The sequence below is a fragment of the Xenopus laevis genome, chromosome 2L (genome assembly GCF_017654675.1).
Source record: "Xenopus laevis strain J_2021 chromosome 2L, Xenopus_laevis_v10.1, whole genome shotgun sequence".
NCBI lineage: Eukaryota > Metazoa > Chordata > Amphibia > Anura > Pipidae > Xenopus > Xenopus laevis.
Window position 1 is genome coordinate 169586236 of NC_054373.1, and position 22675 is coordinate 169608910.

General features: G+C 40.9%; 1 protein-coding gene across 1 annotated transcript in view; it reads right to left on the minus strand.

The window, feature by feature from the left end:
• Positions 1 to 6941, minus strand: part of LOC108707572 (platelet-derived growth factor D-like) — a 144799-nt gene extending 137858 nt beyond the window's left edge. The window contains exon 1 of the mRNA XM_041582683.1: positions 6287 to 6941. Within this exon, the coding sequence (XP_041438617.1) occupies positions 6287 to 6398 (112 nt within the window). The 5' untranslated portion in view covers positions 6399 to 6941. The remainder of the gene's footprint in view (positions 1 to 6286) is intronic.
• Positions 6942 to 22675: the final 15734 nt, after the last annotated feature.

Sequence of the window (22675 nt, forward strand, 5' to 3'; positions counted from 1 at the left end):
TTGAACTACTGGACATCAAACAGGTGCCAAAAAGGGAAGGGTTATACACATGTAGTTATAGACCAGGTCAGGATCAAGTACTCAGTAAAGTAAATGTCAAAAGGGGCAAGTTCCATGACACTGGCCCAAAATAAGAGACAAGGGAAAGTTGTGCTCACCACTATTTTTTAAAACCATTAGGCGGGGGTGCAATGAGGCTGTGACCACAAAATACATATAGTCAAATACAAGAGTCCTCTGCACTCAACCCATTATCAATATATTTAAGACAGCGACATTTTGTGCATACTGCTACTAAAAAATGCCTTACCCTTTAAACAAAACAGGGATTGTTTGTCCATATATTGCAATATATTTAAGCTGGCCAACTACGTCAAAGTCATCCCATATCTGGCCAGTCCTATGCTCAATTTTATCTGATTCATTAAGAATTCTATTGCTTCATTATACATTTTACAAAGGGACTAGGTATTACCTGCAACTTAACTTGCTGCTTTCAAAGTAAACCTCCATACTTGGCTGCCCTTTTATTAGACACCAGTGGGATCACCTGACTATAGCTGGGAAGGGTGGGAGCTACAAGTGTAGAAATACGGAGAAGATGATGACTTTGTTTACAGTCGTGTCTTCACAGTCTGTATATATTGCTGTGGCTATGCAGCCAATTAGATGAGTAGTTTGGCTTGAAAATTTGTGATATTGGCTATACAACCACTTAGCCTTCTTATGCATCAAATGGGGTGATCCCAAGCTTTATTCCATGGTGCTCTCAACACTGTTCAACACATGATCTTGTGAACAGTGTTGAGAACACCATGGAATAAAGCTTGGGATCGCCCCGTTTGATGCATAAGAAGGTATTGGCTATTTTCATTGTTGGATTCATTGCTGGCGTGTGGCTAGGCCAGTGCCAATACCTGCATCCCCTCCTGCCTTTCATTATTGCGTATACAGCCACTTAGAACAGTAGTGGGCACTTAACAGCAGGGCCAGATTGACTTAGCAGGCGCCCCTAGGCCCGCTGTCGTTTGTCACCCCCATCCCATTCCTTATCTTTGCTCAAATTTTCATCCTTCAACCTTTCACCAGAGCAATGGGGATCAGTGCACAGGAAATGTAAAAAACTATTGTATCTCATGCCCTTCCCCAATGTGGGTGTGGTTCTGGCAGCATGTCACCTCCTAAAATCTGGCCGCCCTAGGCTCGGGCCTTAGTGGCCTCTCCACAAATTTGGGCCTGCTTAAAATGCAGGGTTAGTGGTGGAAACAAAAATAGCAAAGAGACCGGTGTTGGAGCAAACAAAGTTATGCAAAGATACCAGTGTAAACAGAGTTAGGAAGATTAGAAAAATATATAGTGAATTAAGTCCCCCTCTTGTAAAATATAAGGATATTATAAGTTACTAAGGAGTTCCATGACCATATAAAAGCATGAGGTTGACGGTATGAGGTTATACAGGTCATGGAACTCCAAGGTGACTTCTAATATCCTCCTATTTTGCAACAGGAGGTACTTTATTTATTATAATTCACACATTTCAGTGAGTCATGTGACAGAAATGACATAACTAAGCTCCGATTATAACCGATGACATCACTAATACAGGATATTTATGTTGTAATATAGGATATTCATGGTGTAACACACACACACATATATATAGAGAGAGAGAGAGAGAGAGAGAGAGAGAGAGAGAGAGAGAGAGAGAGAGAGAGAGAGACAAGGCAGCCATTGGCTGTGTATAGGGGATACATTAACTGCGGCCCATCAATCCTGGCACCCGAATATTAACTAGTCCCATGCAGTAAATTACTAGGAAAGGATCATCTTTGTCATGTAGGGCTAAACAGGCTCATATACAGTATAGCAGAACATTTTATCCTAACATTGTTGACCAGTGATGGGCGAATCTGTGGCGTTTCACTTAGCCGAAAAATTTGCGAATTAACAGCGAAAAGGTGAAAAATTCACAAAACACATTGAAGTCAACAGGCTTCAAAATAATTTTGACGTGCATAAATTTTGGTGTGAGCTACAATTTTTATACATTCGACTATTTGGTCAAAATGCATTAAAGTCAATAGGCTTCCAGCCATAGATGTCAATGGGAGCTGCACTACTATTGGACCTTTTTTAGCCATTCAGAATTTCAGAGATTTTTTTTGCTAGTAATTTTGTCCGAAAAACTAAATCTTTTTAGTTTTCTAAGGATGTAGATTTTTGTATTTTTTAGCACATTGTTCAGTGGTTGTTTTTTTTCATACTTTTTATTGACATCTATGGCACCTCTACTGCTTTTACTTGGAGAAGTTTTGTATTGGAGTTTGTTGGGGTTTTAACACTTTACAATCTAGAGTTTTAGAGAAATGGAAAAAACACATTTTTAGAGAAAAAATTTGATTGGGGAGAAAACAAGAAATCACAATGTTAGTTAAAAAGCCCCTTAGTTTTAGGATAAACACCTTTGCTTCCTAAGACATGAAACCAGAAACTTGTTTAAGTCTTGACCAAATGTTGGTCCTTTTTTTCCAAAAAAGTCTCTGCAACTCTTGGCCTATGGGAAGTTGCAGCAGAATAGTAGATACAGTGGCAGGTTTGTTTGAACCGTTGCTGTTGTTGAACTACATCTGCAATCATTCGTCCATGGTCAACAGTAGTGATGGGTGAATAAATTTGATAAATAACATGAAATTTGTGGTTTTAGTGAAAATGAGTTTATTCCTGGTTTCAAAAACCTCTAAAACAATCCCCCCCTTCCTTCTTCTTCTCCTCCATGCCTGCTCCTCTGCCTCCTTCTCCTCCCCTCCCCCATCCCCTCCCCTTCCCCATCTCCTTCTCAGTCCTGTCTCCTTCTCGTCCCCTTCCCTGTCTCCTCCTCCCCTCCCCGTTCCCTCCCCTACTCCTTCTCCTTGTTCCCTCCCCTTCCTTGTCTCCTTCTCCTCCCCATTCCCTCCCCTGTCTCCTTCCCATCCCCCCTGTCTAATTCTCCTCCCCTCCCCGTTCCCTCCCCTTCTTCTCATCGTCCCCTCCCCTTCCCCATCTCCTTCTCAGTCCTGTCTCCTTCTCGTCCCCTTCCCTGTCTCCTCCTCCCCTCCCCGTTCCCTCCCCTACTCCTTCTCCTTGTTCCCTCCCCTTCCTTGTCTCCTTCTCCTCCCCATTCCCTCCCCTGTCTCCTTCCCATCCCCCCTGTCTAATTCTCCTCCCCTCCCTGTTCCCTCCCCTTCTTCTCATCGTCTCCTCCCCTTCCCCATCTCCTTCTCCTCCCCTTCCCCTCCCTTTCCCTGTCTCCTTCTCCTCCCGGCCCCCTTCCCGTCTCCTTCTCCTCCCATTCACCTTCCCTTCTCCATCTCCTTCTCGTCCCTGTCCCCTCCCCTCCCCTTCCCCTCTACGTCTTTTACTCGTCCACTTCCTTTACGTGATGTGTGAGCACTTGCATGCATAGAACTGCACTGGAGACACGCGGGAGATTTTGAAATCTCCTGCACGCCAGTCTCTAGTGCTAGTATTTGGATGTAGCTAGGCAGCATGCCACCCCTGAAGCCTTTTTGGCCTTGCCACAAATCCGGGCCAGCATTTCAGTGAGTCATGAGACAAATGACATCACTGAGCACTGATTATTTAATGGATATTCATGGATCCTGTGTATTATATAAAGATATCAGAAGTCCCTGTCATTCCATAGCCACATAAACTGCCCAGGTGACTTCCAATATCCTATAGACAGTCATGTGACACAGATAACATCACTGATTCTGATTAATGGCATCACAAAGCATCATTTATACTGATATTTCACAGGTTATTTACAGCTTTTATATATGATAGCGTATGTTGTCCCATGTGGTCTGAGCACCCCCCCCCGGCCTGTAACTGGCACAGCTGATAACATGCTCTCAATGCAGTGACGGTCCTTACCTAAGGGTCGCCTGAGGCGGCTCCTGCAATGCCGCCCCCCCCCTCGCCGACTTACCTGTCGGGAGGGGAGGCAGGAACACTAATGCGGAGAGCGCTATCTCGCATTAGTAAAGCGAGAATTTCTGGTTTAAAAAACGGAAATTCGGCTCTTAAAGGTACAGGAGCGGCTTTTTACCGCCCCTGTTAACCTCTCCGGCATTGCTGCCTGAGGCGAGCGTCTCAGCTCATCTCATTGCGGCACGCCCCTGTCTCAATGCAGACTTAAAGTGATACTGACACTTAAAAACTACTTTTTAAAATATAACTGTACGTTAAAAGTTACCTATAAGTCATGCTGATAACCTAATGAAATACAGATCCTCCAGCCCCTGACTGCACCTGTTCTACCAGCATCCCTTGTGGCACTGTACCGAAAACTGATATGTGTTTGTTCTCCAACTTTCCTGGGACCAGCTGTGCACAAATGCTACGTCCTGCTGCGGGACTGTGAAAAGATCAAGTTGTCTTCTAAATGGTTCTGTGGACACAACCTGCAAGTGTAACTGGGGGTACTTGTTTAGCAACACTCTCATTAGACATCACATAAGCAGGCATGAGCGGGTGTAGATTTGGAAATGGCCCAAGGGAATTGTGGGAGCATGCCGAAGCCGAAGGCTAATTGGACTGTCATGGAAGTTATATTGATCCAGGCCAAAATCTGTCTTGTCTATGTATTGGCTAGTTTTCCATCTGTCTGTCTGTCGGTCTGTCTGTCTGTCTATCTATTTATTTGTTTGTCTATATCTGTCTATCCTACCTGTGTGTCTGTCTGTCTATCACTATCTATCTATCTATCTATTATCTATCTATCTATCTATCTATCTATCTATCTATCTATCTATCTATCTATCTATCTACCTATTTTTCTTTCTATCAAATTTTCTGTCTGTCTGTATCTATTCTATCTTATCTGTTTGTCTGTCTATCTATCTTTCTACTGTCTATTTATCTATGACTATCTATCTGTCATCATCTACAGTATCTACTGTCTACTATCTTTCCACTGTCCATCTATAAATCTGTCTGTCTGTATATATCTGTCTGTTTTTTTGTCTATCTGTCTATCTGTCTGTCTGTCTGTCTGTCTGTCTGTCTGTCTATCTATCTATCCATCTATCCATCTATCTTTCTACTATCTATATGTCTGTCTATATCTATCTGTCTATCTATCTATCTATCTATCTATCTATCTATCTATCTATCTATCTATTATCTATCTATCTATATTATCTATCTATTATCTATCTATCTATCTATCTATCTATCTATCTATCTATCTATCTATCTCTCTCTCTATCTATTATCTATCTATCTATCTATCTATCTATCTATCTATCTATCTATCTATCTATCTGTCTGTCTGTCTGTCTCTCTAAATCTATCCTATTTGTATGTCTGTATATCTGCTGTAGATAAACTCAATAACCAAGTAATAAATATGAAAAAATAAATTAAATGACAAAGATGCAGATTAAAACTGATGTCCATCCAGCATTACAGTCAACGTTACCTACATTCTGTATTAACTACATTTAAGTTTTGTACTGGGATGTTGGAAGTGAAGTTACAATGGTGCATGTGCTCTCTCTCTCTCTCTCTCTCTCTCTCTCTCTCAATACTCACCAACACACACTTTCACCTTCTCACACAGATATAAACACAGTGGAGAGGGCTGACACGGAGTGTGTGTTGTCAACACATGAACCCAGTGAATTATTTAAAAGTCCAGCGCACTTCTGAAAAAAGATCAAGTTTGTAGCCCATCACAGTCAGTCACAGTCAGTGAGTAAATCCCATTCAGTGCAAAGAGCAAAGTTGTTTCTGCCAAGAGTTGTCTGGGCTCAGACCTCACACTGTTCCACAGCAGGCACAACTATGTGTGAGCAGAACTTTCTGTAACACATTACCTGGGAACCTCTGAAACCTGATCACCATGAGAACTTTGCAGGCGAGACCCCCTCACATAGTTAACATAGTTTCAGATTCTCCTTTTTCTTAGTGACTCACAATGGAAAGATTTCATCTACTCCTCATGGACCCAAGTGAACCCAGAAGGAAAGTTTTCTTGCTGTTCCCATTAATACAGACCCCCCTCCTTCCCCTTCCATCATGGCTTTTGCGCACCGGGTGCATAGGACAAAAGCAGCCAAAAGTTGCGCTAGAAGTTTTTAAAATTCACTCCCTGGGGACTAGCGTGCTCAATACACTCAGCAGCAGCAGCACAAACACGTTTCTCTGGAGACTCTGCAGCAGCAGCAGCGCCATCTGACTTGTTAAATCCCCGCTGCGCTCCCTGGCGCATGTAGCGCGCGCAAAGGTCCCATTTACTCACCATCTCTCTTTAGACTCAGGGGTCGCGGAGACTTTATAGATCCACTCTGGCTGGAAAGGACTTGGCTGCAAAAGTTTGCCAAGATAAGGGCGAAAAGCAAAGACAACGGCATTGGGATGCTTTGTACAGGAATCCACTGAAAGTAGTTAATAAATAGGGGCTTCTTCTTCCAGCGGTGTAATCCCCAATCTGAGCGACGCGCAAGGACTCCAAACAATTAGAATCCCAGGGATGTAACAGGTTGGCAAGATGCTGCAGTGATCCTGGTGCCAGTGGGCAGGGGGCTGAGCATGGCAATGATGAGCCAAAAAAAGGCTCCTTCCCCAGTGCAGCCCTGTGCCTGCTTTACTCTTCCCTGGAGCTGACTGTGCAGGATAGGAGGCTTTCTCTGCAGCTGCTATCTACACTTTCCAAAGCTCCCCCTGCAAAGCATTCATTTCTGCACAAACAGCACATAGCTGGGCTCAGGGTGTCCCCCCAGTGCTCCTCATGAGTGTGTGTGTGTGTGTGTGTATGTGTGAGTGTGTGTGTGTGTGAGTGTGAACCTTTGAAGAGAACAGCAAAATCCCACTGCAGAGGCAACAACAGGAAAAACGCCAGGGGCTGTTAGAACAATGGGGACATTACTTTAAGCACATTACTCCCTTAAAATCACTATTTCTGAGGGAATCCAAGGAGGTTTGGGCGTTACACATTTATACAGCTCAAAGGACTTAATCTGCTACTTCCCAAACTGCAGCCAAGTGCTGAGCCAGAGAGAGAGAGAGAGAGAGGGGGGATCACTAGCAGAGAAGGAGGATAGGGGCAAACACTCTCACAAGAGTAAAGGAGAACATGATGAACAGATCTGTGGATACATAGGGAGTCAGGATTTTAACTACATAAGTTAGGGGTAGGGATGCAGCAAATCCAGGATTCGGTTCGGGATTCGGCCAGGATTCTGCCTTTTTCATCAGGATTCGGCTGAATCCTGCTGCCAGGCAGAACGGAATCCGAATTTGCATATGCAAATTAGGGGTGGAGAGGGAAACCACGTGACTTTTTGACACAAAACAAGGAAGTAAAAATATGTTCCCCTTCCAACCCCTAATTGGCATATGCAATATGGATTTGGATTCGGTTCAGTATTCGGCCGAATCTTTCTCAATGGATTTGGGGGTTCGGCCAAATGGAAAATAGTGGATTCGGTGCAACCCTAGTTAGGGATCAAAATGGAAACAAAGAAAACATTTTGGGGCGGGGCTCTGAGTATACAGGGGGTCTGGCCACAAGGGTGGAGTGGTGTGGGCACCAGTAAGGCACCAGGAAAGAAAAGATTCCATAAAAGGGTTCAATCAGAATCCAGCATGCAGAGGTTGATGGGCAGATAGAGATTGTGGGGCAAATTCCACTAAAGGGTGAATTGTCACCAGCTTCACTCACCTCACACCACTTTACCCGACGCAAATTCACTGATACTAATTCACTGAGATGCAAAGTTGAGCCCTGGGTGCTGAACACTGGAGACTTTTCAATGCTAGTGAAGATGCACGAGCAGTCGTTTGTGCCTAGCGATAATTCACTAGTGATCTTGCACTTAGGTCAATTTGCATAGGGCGGGTAAGTTAAAGTTGTTTAGGTCTTTATTATAAATGTTGGTGCAAATGCTTGAAGCTACCACTTTTTATTACAAATGTCCAGGGAACCCTATTAAAGACAAGAGAGTTAATATAATGTTCTACACATGAGCCCACTGTAAAATGAATGTTCCATATGTTATGAAAATTCTGGAGGAAAACGGTTACCCAAAAAAAGTCTAAGTTAGGACTTTTGCAGCCAATCCCACTTCAAAAAAGGAAAAGTCGCCAGCATTTTTGGAACTTTAATGCATTTCCGGTAGGGATGGGCGAATTTGACCTGTTTCGTTTTGCCAAAAATTCGCCACCGGCGAAATGTTGGCGATGGGCAGTAAAGTCTATGGGCATCAAAAAATTTTTGTCGCTCGGGAATTTCTTTTTTGTTGCACAACGCCATACAAGTCTATGAGCGTAATTTCTGCAGCGAAACAATGAGAAAAAATTCACCCATCCCTAATTTCCGGCACACAGGATATAATGTGACAGAAGATTGAGGAAGATCTGGCTACTTTATAGCTACTTTATGGTCTGACGTGGGGAAATCAAATCTGGCAAAAGAGGTAACGTTCAGTAAAATCTGCACTTTACTGAATTTGCCAGATCGAAAACTTGTCTGGCAATAGAGTGTGAACGAAGGCTAGTGACGGTCTCTCTCGCTAGTGAATTGGAACCTGCAACTGTTAGTCCCTGCGTGTGGCAACGCTGGCGAATTGTCGATAGCTTTAGCCACTTGGTTCTTTAGTGAGTCTTTCTAAAGCAGCTCTGGTTGGGGCGATGTCACCGACTCTGTAACTGTTCTAAATCGATACATTTAGTTGATACATTTCTTATCTTTGTCCCTGCTGAGCTGAACCCTTGAGTTTCATTATAGGCAGATACTTGATACAATAGTCACTAGTACCCCACAGATGCTGCTGAGAAATGTATCAACTAATGCAGCCAATTGTAACCGTTCAGATTCAGCACCTGGATCACTGAGCTGCCAGACTGAAACTCCAGGAACATTAAACTTCAATTTTATAAAAACACAGTAAAAAAATAAAACATGGAAAGTCATTGAAAAAAAGCTTTATTTCTGGTGAACTATCTGAAAACAAAGGAACTTAAAAACATGTTTGGAACGTGAACAACAAATTGCAGCCACACTCCCAGTTGCTTCCACCTCGATTGCACATGATATTTCAAAATCAAGTACAAGTTGCTTCTAGTATTTCCAGAGTGAGCACCCAAACTTTTGGGTGTGTTTGTAAATGACCCGTGAGCCTCTTAGTTATATTTTTGTCTGTTATTTTCCGGACTAGAGTGATGGCTGAAAAAAAAGGTATTTTACTAACAGCTAAAAACCTATTTGATAATCTGCTCTCTAGATCCAGCCATCCAGCAGTCTGCCTGTTTGATACATCTAGCTAAGCACTCTGCACACTCCACTGCTTCACCATATTGGAAAAATTCTGGGAAATAACTTTTTTGCCTTGTTGAACTACAACTCACAACCATTCTTTTGTCCTGTAAAATGACAAGCATATACCAACACCAAGGATTAGTCAATTGAATTGTTCCCTACCGGAAAAGTGATTACCCACCTGGATTGTATTTATAACTGATTTTACTACTATTTATTCATATATTATTCATTGGGTTTCCTGGCCAGCCAGTGTTTTAGTTAGGAATGCACTGAATCCACTATTTGGGATTCGGCCGAATCCCCGAATCTTTGGTGAAAGATTCGGCTGAATACTGAACTAAATCCAAATCCTAATTTGCATATGCAAATTAGGGGCAGGAAAGGAAAACATGGAAACAAATCTTCTTTTTTGATAAAAAGTCACGTGATCTCCCTTCCTGCCCCTAATTTACATAAGCCGGGATACCAAGAAAACTATCGGTGGGCCCAGGGGTCAGTGGGCCTCTTGCTTCTAACCATTTGTCCTATTTCATGGTCATTCCCTATTTCTTTATGAGAACAAAGAGGCTTAATAATGGAAGAATAGAGTATAGTATGTAGAGAAAAGAGACTAGGAAATAAAGAGGTTGAGTTAGGAGAGGAGGTATAATAATTTGGAAAGAGAGCCCTCAGCCTAAGGTCTTCTGGTGGGCCCCTGGCATCCCAGTCCGACACTGATTGTTTCCTTGTGTGCAACTGGTTCCAAAGTGTAACTGGCTTGGCCTCCCAAACCAACCAATGTATTTCCAACAACAAATCGGATGCAGGGATAATACTTAAAGCTGGTGCTATATTTATCCTTCCATGTGTTTTGGGGTTATTAGACATGTAATTGACAATGCATTTATACTATCATATTCTGGGAGCATTATATACAGCATATGGAATTGACAATATATTTATCCTGATTCACAGAACAGCCATAGGGCAGGCGAGAAATACAAGGCCCCAATGTGACCTACGCTCACCACTGTCTGAATGATGTACAAGTAAGAAAGTGAGAGTGGGATGCCATGTTTCCTCCGCCCCATAAACAGGGGCGATCCTGGCCCCTCCGCCGCCTGAGGCAGCAGCAGTTGCTGCTGCCCCCCCTCCCCCAGAAATTTGCTCTTAAAGTACCAGGAGCAGCATTTTTGCTGCCCCTGGTACCTAGTGGGTCGCTGCTGCCTAAGGCGACAGCCTCAACTCGCCTCATTGGTGAAGCACCCCTGCCCATAAATACAGTGCAGCCAAGCACAGGCAGTGCTGTAGATATGGGAGTGAAGCAGATTTCTGAAGGAGACCTGCAGCAATCCATCCAATAATGAGTGCAAAAACATTGAAGATTTTGAGAACTCCAATGGCCCATTGGGTGTTATTGGTTGCTGCACCTACGTATGATGATATTGATTTGAGTTTAACCTTTTGGAATTCGATTACAATGATTATATTTCATTGCAAATGCCTGCCTCCATTGACCTGTGACTATCATTCTCATTTATGAAGTGCAAAATTAAAAATCAAAATGTCAAAAAGTACTTGGCGCCTTTCTGTACCCCCTGGCATTCCTGCAGCACTTCCAGTATTTTTGCTCCATGAATGGACCATAAAGGCTGCCGTTTTGCACACATTTCTACCATTTGTAAATGAACCCTTATATTTGTGTTCTGACTACATCTGTGTGATAGTGAACAGAAGTAAAAATTGGTTCTCGGGTCCATGAAATTAACTGGATCCCTTACAAACCACTACAACCATGATGACTGCCCTATATTTCCTCCCCACAGACCTGGCACCTTGTTCTTCAGGGTGGAGGTTTTTCTTGACATATTGCTTGTGGATAAGAGCTTAACTCAGTGATCCCCAACCAATGGCTCAAGAGCATAATGTTCCTCGCCAACCCCTTGGATGTTGCTCCCAGTGGCCTCAAAGCAGGTTCTTATTTTTGAATTTCAGGCTTGGAGACAAGTTTTGGTTCCATAAAAACCAGGTGCACTGACAAACCGAGTCTCCTGTAGGCTGCCAGGCCACATAGCAATTACCAAATAGCCAATCACAGCCATATTGGGCATTCCCTACAAACTGTTTAATGCTTGTGTTGCTCCCCAAAACTTTTATATTTAAATGTGACTCAGGTAAAAAAAAGGTTATGGATCCATCATCCCTGGCTAAACTAATTTCTGTGCTCAAATAATGATGCCCAAAGGAAAGGACCACCACTAGACATGTTCTGAATCTGAAGTTAAGCCATTTCAGACTTGTTGAGGTCTTGTATAAGTCAATGGGAGAGTCACCTATATCAAATTGAAGTCATCTGGGTCTTCGGTGGGTTTTCGGAGGTTTTTAGGCAAAAACAAGATAAAATCCGCCCATCTCAGACCTGTTGAGGTCCTGTATAAATCAACGGGAGAGGTATCTATTCCAGATTGAAGTTATTGGGGTCTTCGTTGGGTTTAGCCTGAAAATCAGACTTTTTCAGGGTTTTTAGTCAAAAACTCTATAAAACCGAACGATTCGGGAAAAAATCCCTAAAATTCTATTCGGGTTTTTAAAGATTTTTTCCGTGATCCGATTAATTTGGGTTATTTTATTACAAATAAGGTCAAATCAAGCATAGGAGTTTGGTCATGTTTTTAATAAAATATGAGATAGCTTTGGATTTTAGTAAATAACCCCCTCAATGTCAGGAATCCATTGGGCTTTTTCATTAAGTACTACAGTATGATACCATGTGTGACTAAACAATTATGATATAAAATCCGGATTGTTCTCATACATGAGGCACTTTAGCACCCCTATGGTTTGAGAAGCATTTCTTTCCCACTGATACCAAGTTCTCCTTGATATGAGAGAAACTAATTCCATTCCAAATTCCTAATTTGTAATACTTTTCTGAATGTGTACTCATGCTTTGAAAACATTTACCACTTAAGAAAAAGTGGCCTTGACAGCTATTTCTTTTTTTCCCAGACAAGTACAGTATGCTTATGCTACTGATTAAACCCTTCAAGGAACCAAGGGATCTACAGAGCCGATTGCTGTAGGCTTGAAATGCTTTAATGTTTCAAACATGAGCAGAGTGGCAGATCTGGGGTCTACTGTAATTTGCATGGGTTGTAAACATCAGCTGCCGAACATCTATGGCGGACTCTAACGCCGCAAAAGTATGTCCCTGCGTTTCACTTCTTCAGACTTTTACAGCCTTTTGTAAATGGAGAACATGGGTTTCTTTTGATTTGAGATTTATATTGTGGAGCTTTGAAACGGAGCCGAATAAAATCAGCCTAATTCCGTCGCTTCTGAACTGTCCATAAGGGTGCCATAAAGATTAATGGGATTGTAAAAGTTCTTTGATCCTCAGCATTCCAGATTCTATCCCTTAAATTACCTTCATTTTTATACCCCCAGCTCATAATATCTTTCACTTACTCTTTGTTGCCAACATAGAGGGATGTCTGGGATTCAGGTTGAGAATGAATGTATAGCGTGCATACTGCAGTAATAAGGTTTAATTGATTTGGGATGTGTGCCATTTCGCATTCTGGTGTCTCTCTGTTGGACTAGCTGACTTCCAGCTTTGTCATCCTTTACATTCTGCTTATTCATAAGGTTTTGCTGCGGGTAAATGCTAATGAAAGCTTCCAAAACCCCTTAAGTTTCAAATAATGCATTACTTGCAATTAAGAGCAAGATTTCCAGTATTCTTTGCTAAGCACTCCTTAAACCTGCTTTTTCTAGTTGATCTATTTCTGTTTCTAACTTTATTCAAGGGAAGAATCATACCTACTAAACTCGAAGAGCCCAGGAACTAAAGAAACAATGGTTTTTGGTGTTAAATCAAACATATGTTCGATAGCTGGTGTTTTTTGCTAGAGGTGAAATTGCAAGGTCTAAGGATCCTCAACTGAGCTTCTGGTTCCTCTACTCCATGTCTATCTGGAATGTGTTGGTGGGCATTGTTTCATGGGAAATAGACATCACTGTGGATACTTACTTGCATAGTTAAGCCTCTACCCAACAGTCTCCAAGTGTTGGTGTTACTTATCCTGCTAGAGCATTTACTAGTTACATTTTTTTACTCCATGTCCATTAATTAGTCATTGGGTTCTCCATAAGCTGATCTATATTACATTCATGCCTGTTTGCCACCATCTCTGTCCTTAAAGGAGAAGGAAAGTTTAAAACTAAGTAAGCCTTATCAGAAAGGTCGATCTAAATATACCAGTAAACCCCCAAAGTAATGTTGCTCTGAGTCCTCTGTCAAAAGAAATACCGCATTTCTTTCCTTCTATTGTGTACACATGGGCTTCTGTATCAGACTTCCTGCCTTCAGCTTAAACCTCATTGCCCTGGGCAAGAGCATGCTCAGTTTGCTCCTCTCCCCCCACCCCTCCCTTCTCTACTGTAATCTGAGCCCAGAGCAGGGAGAGAATCAGGCAGGAAGTGATGTCACACCACATTAATACTGCAGCTCCTATTCTAAACAAACAGAGAGTTTCTAGAGCTTTTTACTCAGGTATGGTAAAACATTCTACAGAATAAATATAGCATTCTAGGTTGCACTATTCTAGCTAATCTATTGGCAATAAAATGCCTCCGTAGCTTTCCTTCTCCTTTAACCTGATTCTTGATGATTCTGCTCTGTTGGTGTACTTTGGCCTGTGTTCTACTGTTAGTATTAACTCTCTGTATTATCCTGAGTGAACTAGGAGGAGTTACGTCCATGTTGTTGATATTGAAGAACTAGCGCCCACAACTGCACCCCATACTCAATTTGAGGCCTTACCAGGGATCTTTAAAGGAGAATTCAACCCATTACTAAAAAAACACCCTAACCCCTAACTTTTTACTTACCCTTCGGTGCAGATTCAGGGATCGCAGTTCACGGCAGCCATCTTCTGCGTCTTCGGTAATCTGAGACTGTCATGCGCAGTTGGAGCAATTTACCTGTATGCGACAACTGCACATGCACCAACAGAAATTGCCGAAGCGCCGGAAAATGAGACAAATACCCGGAAGTCTCATTGACGAGATTTAATTAGAGGAGAAAAAACTTCTCAACCAATCTCAGTTCCAGTTTTTGTCCCATAGACTTCAATAAAGTATTCATGTAATAAACAGTGAGATACATTTTTCTGAATTGAATTGCAAGCTCATACATGCATTTTCACGTGATAGACCCCTTTCTCATTCAATTCAATCTGGCCCAATGCATTCTTTCCACTTAAGAGCAAGATGTCCAGTATTGGGCCAGATTCAATTCAGTGAGAAAAGGTTATGTCGTGGTTTATCACATGAGAACTCATGGACGAGATTCGATTCGAAGAGAAATAATTTTTCTCCAAATTCATTTTCAGTTTTTTTGCCGTAGACTGCAAAAGAGTTGTCACGTGATAAACCAAGTTTTTCTAAATTGAATAGCATCTCAAATTGAATCTCGTTTATGCTTTTTCACTGATAAACCTTTTTCTCACTTACCGTATTTGGTAAGCACTCTTTAAAAGTGTATTATCTAGTTGTGCTATGCCTGTTTCAAACATTTTGCAAGGTAAGAGTCAAACCTATTAAATTAAAAGAGCATTGGATCTAATGAAATCATGCTGCTGGTGTTGTCTAAATCAAACAGATATTAGATGTACAGTAGCAAAAATTTTTGCTAGACAACATAAGTGCAGTTGCAAAGTAGCTTGGCTCCACGTGTATCTGGCATTTGTTTGGTGGGATTGGTTTCATGGGATTGAAATGATGTCTTTAGGTAGGATTCTGCCCATACTCATTCTCATAGTGGTGGTGTTCTTTAGCCTGCAAGAGCATTTATTGGCTCAACTTTTTATGTGTTCATCTCTTGTGCATCAAATGCTATAACCTGACCTATGTGAGATAACAACTGTTTCCTTAGACTTGACCAGTACACTCTGTTTGCGTAAATTCTAAACTAAATGTTTTAAATCCATATACAGTACAATGTTGTTTTGAGATGGCTTCTGCTACTCCAAAAGTGCACATTGCAAGCAACCTTGCTATAGTGTTAGGGTGCAGATCTCACAGTAACTATATATTTAATCTTCATCTTCCAACAAAGCCCTCATAGTAGTTATCTAAGGAGAGAGTTTATTCTCTTGAGTCCCTACATTGGCCCTTTATTACTCAGTGGAATCTGTTGCTTTTGCATTCATCAAAGAATAACTTATTTGCATACAGTGATCTACATGTAGCCAGGACCGCCATCAGAAATCGCAGGGCCCCATACGACAAAATTTCCTGGGCCCTCTGGGCTGCACCCACCACAAGCCCCACTTACAGGTCCACCCTCCCCACAGGTCTGCCCCACACCACACAGTAAAAAAACAAAAAAAATATTGGTGGCTAGGGTTCCCACATGTTAATAAAAAATAAAAAGTTATTGGTGGTCAGGGCCCCCCATAAAAAACATTTTTTGGCTAGGGCCCCCCATTAAAAAATATTGGTGGCTAGGACCCCACATGAGAAAAAAATAATTGGTGGCCAAAATGGGTGAGATTTATCAAACTCTGGCCCTTTAAGAATTCGAATTCGACTATTCACCACCTAAAACCTGCCAAATTACAGTATAAGTCAATGGGAGAGGTCCAGTGACCAATTTGGAGATGTTTGTAGCCTTCCTGACATTCAAAAAAAAATTTTCAGAGAAAAAACACGAACCGAATTTGTTTGAATTATATTCTAATTCGATACGAGTCCGAGTTTTAGATATATTCAATTTTATTATCAAATAACCCCCCTGTCGAATTTCAAATATATTATATATTTTATATATATATATATATATATATATATATATATATATATATATATATATCTGTACAAAAGTAGAGTGGAGCACTAAACCCGTCCGTGACTTAGTCCACTTACATGGACAAATCATATATATATAACAAAAAAGTCCAGACCAATTTCAAGGTAAAGAAAAAATGAATTTTACCAGTATACATGTAGTCATGCAAAACATGCAACGTTACGGAGCTCCCGCCCCTTTGTCAAGCATCTATTCTCACAATGACATCATATCCTATTTAACCTGTCCCATAACATAGACACACCTACTTCTTACATGGTATTAATTATTTACCATACAAATAATAGTTCAATAGTTTCACTCATATCGTATTACATCAATATTATATAGGTATCACATAATTACAGTCATTACGCATAATGTGTCTAATTCTCATAGTATAGTACTGTCTTACTCTCACACCATTTACATAAATGCATAAAGATCATACTCTCTGTTAAGCCCTTTTGGATGTAGCGTCTGCAGGGTATGGATCCAAAATTTCTCCTTCTTTTGGAGCTGTAGGAGTCTGTTGCCCCCCCGTCGTGGGGGGGCAACAGACTCCAATACAAGAAATCTGAGGGATGCAGCGGTATGTCTGGCCAATTTGAAATGAGCTGGAACTGGTAATTTAACCATTTCCTTCCTGACTGTAGATTTATGTTGACTTATTCGATCTCTGATCGGCTGTATTGTTTCCCCTATGTATGCCAGCCCACACGGGCATTTGATCATATATATCACATATCCTGAATCACACGTATAGTGGCCACGAATATCAATGCTCGAGCGTAATACGCACTGATGTGTTTACACACCCACACTCAGGAAAAAAATTTGATATTCGTGGCCACTATACGTGTGATTCAGGATATGTGATATATATGATCAAATGCCCGTGTGGGCTGGCATACATAGGGGAAACAATACAGCCGATCAGAGATCGAATAAGTCAACATAAATCTACAGTCAGGAAGGAAATGGTTAAATTACCAGTTCCAGCTCATTTCAAATTGGCCAGACATACCGCTGCATCCCTCATATTTCTTGTATTGGAGTCTGTTGCCCCCCCACGACGGGGGGGCAACAGACTCCTACAGCTCCAAAAGAAGGAGAAATTTTGGATCCATACCCTGCAGACGCTACATCCAAAAGGGCTTAACAGAGAGTATGATCTTTATGCATTTATGTAAATGGTGTGAGAGTAAGACAGTACTATACTATGAGAATTAGACACATTATGCGTAATGACTGTAATTATGTGATACCTATATAATATTGATGTAATACGATATGAGTGAAACTATTGAACTATTATTTGTATGGTAAATAATTAATACCATGTAAGAAGTAGGTGTGTCTCTGTTATGGGACAGGTTAAATAGGATATGATGTCATTGTGAGAATAGATGCTTGACAAAGGGGCGGGAGCTCCGAAACGTTGCATGTTTTGCATGACTACATGTATACTGGTAAAATTCATTTTTTCTTTACCTTGAAATTGGTCTGGACTTTTTTGTTATATATATATATATATATATATATATATATATATATATATATATATATATATATATATATATATATATATATATATATATATATTATATATATATATATAATATTAAATATATTTGAATTTAAGGGAGTTTAAAAAAATTCACATGAAATCACAATTCGACCCTTGATACATGTGCCTTCCTGTGTTTGAAGGCAGGGTTTTTGGAGAAAATCGTATTCTCATACTTAAAAGTATAGGAGCTTTGACCAGGCTAAGGCTCTACATTTTTCTTCCAAAGCCACATCTGGTTTCTGGTGGGCCTCCATTTGGACAACCCTGTTCTGAAAGATCCATAGAAGTTCAAACCTTTGTTTTTTACAATTTTTTTTTTTATTTTTAGCAGCTATTATTGACATGGTTTACTAGTTTACTAGTTTTGGTAGTAATAATAACAAGGCATAAGCACAAGTACACGAAAAACTTGGTTAATTAAGACAATACTTAAGTGGTTGAGTTGAGTCCCAATGTTTCTTTTAAAAAAGTCTTTGCAGGCATCCTCAACCTTTTTTTCCCATGAGCCACATTCAAATATAAAAAAAGTTGGACGGCAACACAAGAATGCAAAAGGGTCCTGTGGCCTGGCAGCCTACAGGAGACTTGGTTTGGCAGTACACCTGCTTTTATAACACCAAAACTTGCCTCCAAACCTGTAATTAAAAAATAAGCACCTGCTTTGACGCCACTGGGAGCAACAGCTAAGGGGTTGGTGAGCCACATGTTGCTCAATGATGAGCGAATCTGTCCCGTTTTGGTTATGAGCCACAAGTTGGGGATCACAAATTTATAACTTACTGACAGTATCTCTTGCCTTGCTTAGTATCAATAGCTTCTTCTAAACTGAAATGAGGTGACTCCCATCACCTCACTACACAATATTCTGCATCTCATATTATAAACACATTTTAGAAGTAGTTGTCTGTTAAACCACTTGAGATATTAAATTGTAGTACATCTCTCTTGTGTATTTTTGAATTTAAAATACAGCTAAAAGCATAAAAAGAAATAAGATTGTGACAGGCCAATTCCTGTAATTTCAGGGAGCTTCTGAGTAACAGATGTGTTGAGTTGAATGAGTTGGATAAGAACAAGAGCCCCAGAAACGTTCCTTGAGGACTATAGAGATAGTAACAAATATTGAGAGAATATCATTTGAACTTCATGGCATCTTATTCCTTCTGCTCACTTCCTCTGTCCTTATATATGATATTGAAATCAGAGACATCAGAGAATTGGGTATTGTAGGGCAGCTGATGATACCTAAGAGCTTACATTGCTATTCCACGGGTATTTAACTATAAAACAAGGTTTATAGGGATGTCATTAATATTATGTAGGGACCTATAGGATTTGCTATGTTCCTATGGCTTTAAATCCCTACCCTTCCTCCTTTTCCCTAGTTGTTGGGCAAAAGCCCATGGGACAAATTTACTAAAGGGTGCAGCGGCTAACGTTGGCGAAATTCGCCAGCGTGATGTCATTTCGGCACTTCCACGATTTACTAATGGTAGCTGGTGTAATTTCACTGGCGTAATTTCGCCAAGGAGATAGACTCTGGCGCAACTTCGCCCTCTAACGCCAGGCAAATTTTCGATAGTGTTACTACGCAAAATCACTAATTTTTTGATATTACTGAATGTTACCTCGCCAGACTTGCCTTCGCCACCTCAGACCAGGTGAAGTGCAATAGAGTAGATAGGACTTCCTCAAAAAAAAGTCCCAAAAAATGCTGGCCTTTTTTCCTATTTAAAGGGTGAAAGACTGAAAAAGATCGTAAATTTTTTTTGGGGTACCCTCCTTCCATTTGCTAACATATGGCCCCCTAAACTATACTGTGGGCACATGTATAGGGCAATATAACAACTTTACATAATTTTATTAAGGTTCTCTGGCCTTGTGTAGTGTAATGTATTTGCTGCAGCATATATGGCCATTGTACTTTAACTGCACGCCATATGCTAATTAGCCAGCGCTAGCATAACTTCGAACTGCTGAGCTTAATTTTGCTCGCGTAATTTCACCAGCATTCGTTACCCTGTGCGCAACTTCGGATCTTCGTGAATTAGCGTTGTCCAGACGAATTTACGCCTGGCGAAGTGGTGCGATGTGTGGGAAGCCATCGCTGGCGAATGTTCGCCGGTTAGTGAATTTGCCCCCATGTATCTGGTTTATATTTACATAACCAGTGTTATTGGCCAAGAGGTGTAATGACCACTTCCTACCACACTTCGATTTAGTGTTTGGAAAGGGGTGGATCTTCCTCTTTGGTTGCTGGTGTCCTGATCGACTGGTTGTTCCCATTGAGCCTGGGTACACTAAGGCCCAGTAAAGCCATTGCCCTAAAGGGACCTGAACCTTTAGTTTTAAGTCGGGAACTACGGAACCCCGTGAACGAGGTTTAGCTAGAACAGGATAGATCTGTTATAGACTTTCTAGGAGAGTAAGATAGAAAGATAGACAGCTTATATAGAAAGAGCAGTTGTGTGCTCCATCAAGGACCTGTAGCAGGGAGTAGCTTCCCAAAAGGCTTCTCTGTATGCCTTTAGTGAAGGGACCACAGTGGATAGGGTGTTAGACTTAGACTCCTTCTCCCTGACCATTCCACTGGATGGGATCCAGACCACTTTGAGGTATATCTGCCTGAGGGAATTGATGTACTCTTTGACTGCAATGCCTTATGGGAGTCAAAACCTTTATGTTGTGTCATCTGACTGTTCTACCAACATCCCATGTTACACCTGCTGATACCTCAAATCTATGTATGTAAACCTAGGGTCATTGTCTTGGACTAATAAATCAACCTTTTTTGTTTCACCATAAGAACCTCCTGGCGTCCAATAATTCCAATTTTGCTATACAGTAGCCTGAGAGTTGTAGTTCTACTACACCTTTATGGGAATTTTCCACTTAGCGAAGGCCCTGATCCTGAAGTGTGAGTCACGATGTAACCCATGCTCTGAATAGCCCAGATTAGCGTTACAATTAGGGGCACATTTACCTAGGGTCGAATTTTAATTAACCCTCGATATACGACCGTCAAAGTAAAATCCTTCGACTTCGAATATCGTAGTCAAAGGATTTACTGCTATTCATACGATCAAAGGAATAATCATTCGATCGAATGATTAAATCCTTCGAATCTAATGATTCGAAGGATTTTAATCCATCGATCGAAGGATATTCCTTCGATCAGGAAATTGTTAGGAAGCCTATGGGGACCTTCACCTTAGGCTAACATTGGCCTCGGTAGGTTTTAGGTGGTGAACTAGGGGGGTCGAAGAATTTTTTAAAGAGACAGTACTTCGACTATTAAATGGTCGAACGATTTTTAGTTCGAATCGTTCGATTCGAAGTCGAAGGTCGTAGTCGAAGGTCAAAGTAGCCCATTCGATGGTCGAAGTAGCCATATTCCACCATTCGAAATTCAAACTTTTTTTCCTCTATTACTTCACTATTACTTCACTCGAACTAAGTAAATGGGCCCCTTACACTGATTTTTGGAAAGAAACTTGTTTTCTAAAAGTAACGCTCAATGCTATGTACTATAATTGGGGGGACATTTTTGATTTGCTGTTCTTGTGTTTGCATGGAGAAGGATAAATACTTCCTTTATACTAGTATACAGCAGTCTTTGGTTAATTTGACCATGACAATGGAAGAGATAAAGGGTCTCATCATTTGTGTGCACAACTCTATAAAATAAAAAACATAATCGTTGAAAAACCATGCACAAAATACAAGTACTTTGTGCATGAATAAGTATTTTGGCCTATTATTGTAACAAGTTACAGTGTAAAACGCTCTAAGACACAAAGGATAATTTACGTCTGCCCTTGACCAAGTGTAAAGTACAGGGTTGTCTTTGCACCTGCAAACTAACAGGCAAACCTTTACAGCCCACCCATATGATGGCTATTTTGACCTGCAATCTGCACCTACATCCTTCACCAGGATCTGGGTCTGCTGTGTGTGGTTTTTATGCCACCATGACAACAGTTGTATTGATATTCAATATTTTACACTTTATAAGTGTATATGAACAATAAAGAAAAATTTGAGGTCACTTCCCATGTGGTCTTTGAACTTTAGCACCTAAAATGAAGATCATGCATCATAATACAGGTTCTGAATACAGATATGGGATCCGATATCCGGAAACACATTATCCAGAAAGTTCCGAATTACAGAAAGGCTGTCTCCCATAGACTCCACTTTAATCAAGATTTTTAAAAACTATTACTTTTTCTCTGTAATAATAAAACAGTAGCTTGTGCTTGATCCAAACTAAGATATAATTAATCCTTATTGGAAGCAAAACCAGCCTATTGGGTTTATTTAAAGGGATCCTGTCATCGGAAAACATGTTTTTTTCAAAACGCACCAGTTAATAGTGCTACTCCAGCAGAATTCTGCACTAAAATCCATTTCTCAAAAGACCAAACAGATTTTTTTATATTCAATTTTGAAATCTGACATGGGGCTAGACATTTTGTCAATTTCCCAGCTGCCCCTGGTCATGTGACTTGTGCCTGCACTTTAGGAGAGAAATGCTTTCTGGCAGGCTGCTGTTTTTCCTTCTCAATGTAACTGAAGGAGTCTCAGTGGGACATGGGTTTTTACTATTGAGTGTTGTTCTTAGATCTACCAGGCAGCTGTTATCTTGTGTTAGGGAGCTGTTATCTGGTTACCTTCCCATTGTTCTTTTGTTTGGCTGCTGGGGGGAAAAGGGAGGGGGTTGATATCACTCCAACTTGCAGTACAGCAGTAAAGAGTGATTGAAGTTTATCAGAGCACAAGTCACATGAATTGACAAAATGTCTAACCCCATGTCAGATTTCAAAATTTAATATAAAAAAATCTGTTTGCTCTTTTGAGAAATGGATTTCAGTGCAGAATTCTGCTGGAGCAGCACTATTAACCGATTCATTTTGAAAAAAATGTTTTTTCCCATGACAGTATCCCTTTAATGTTTACATGA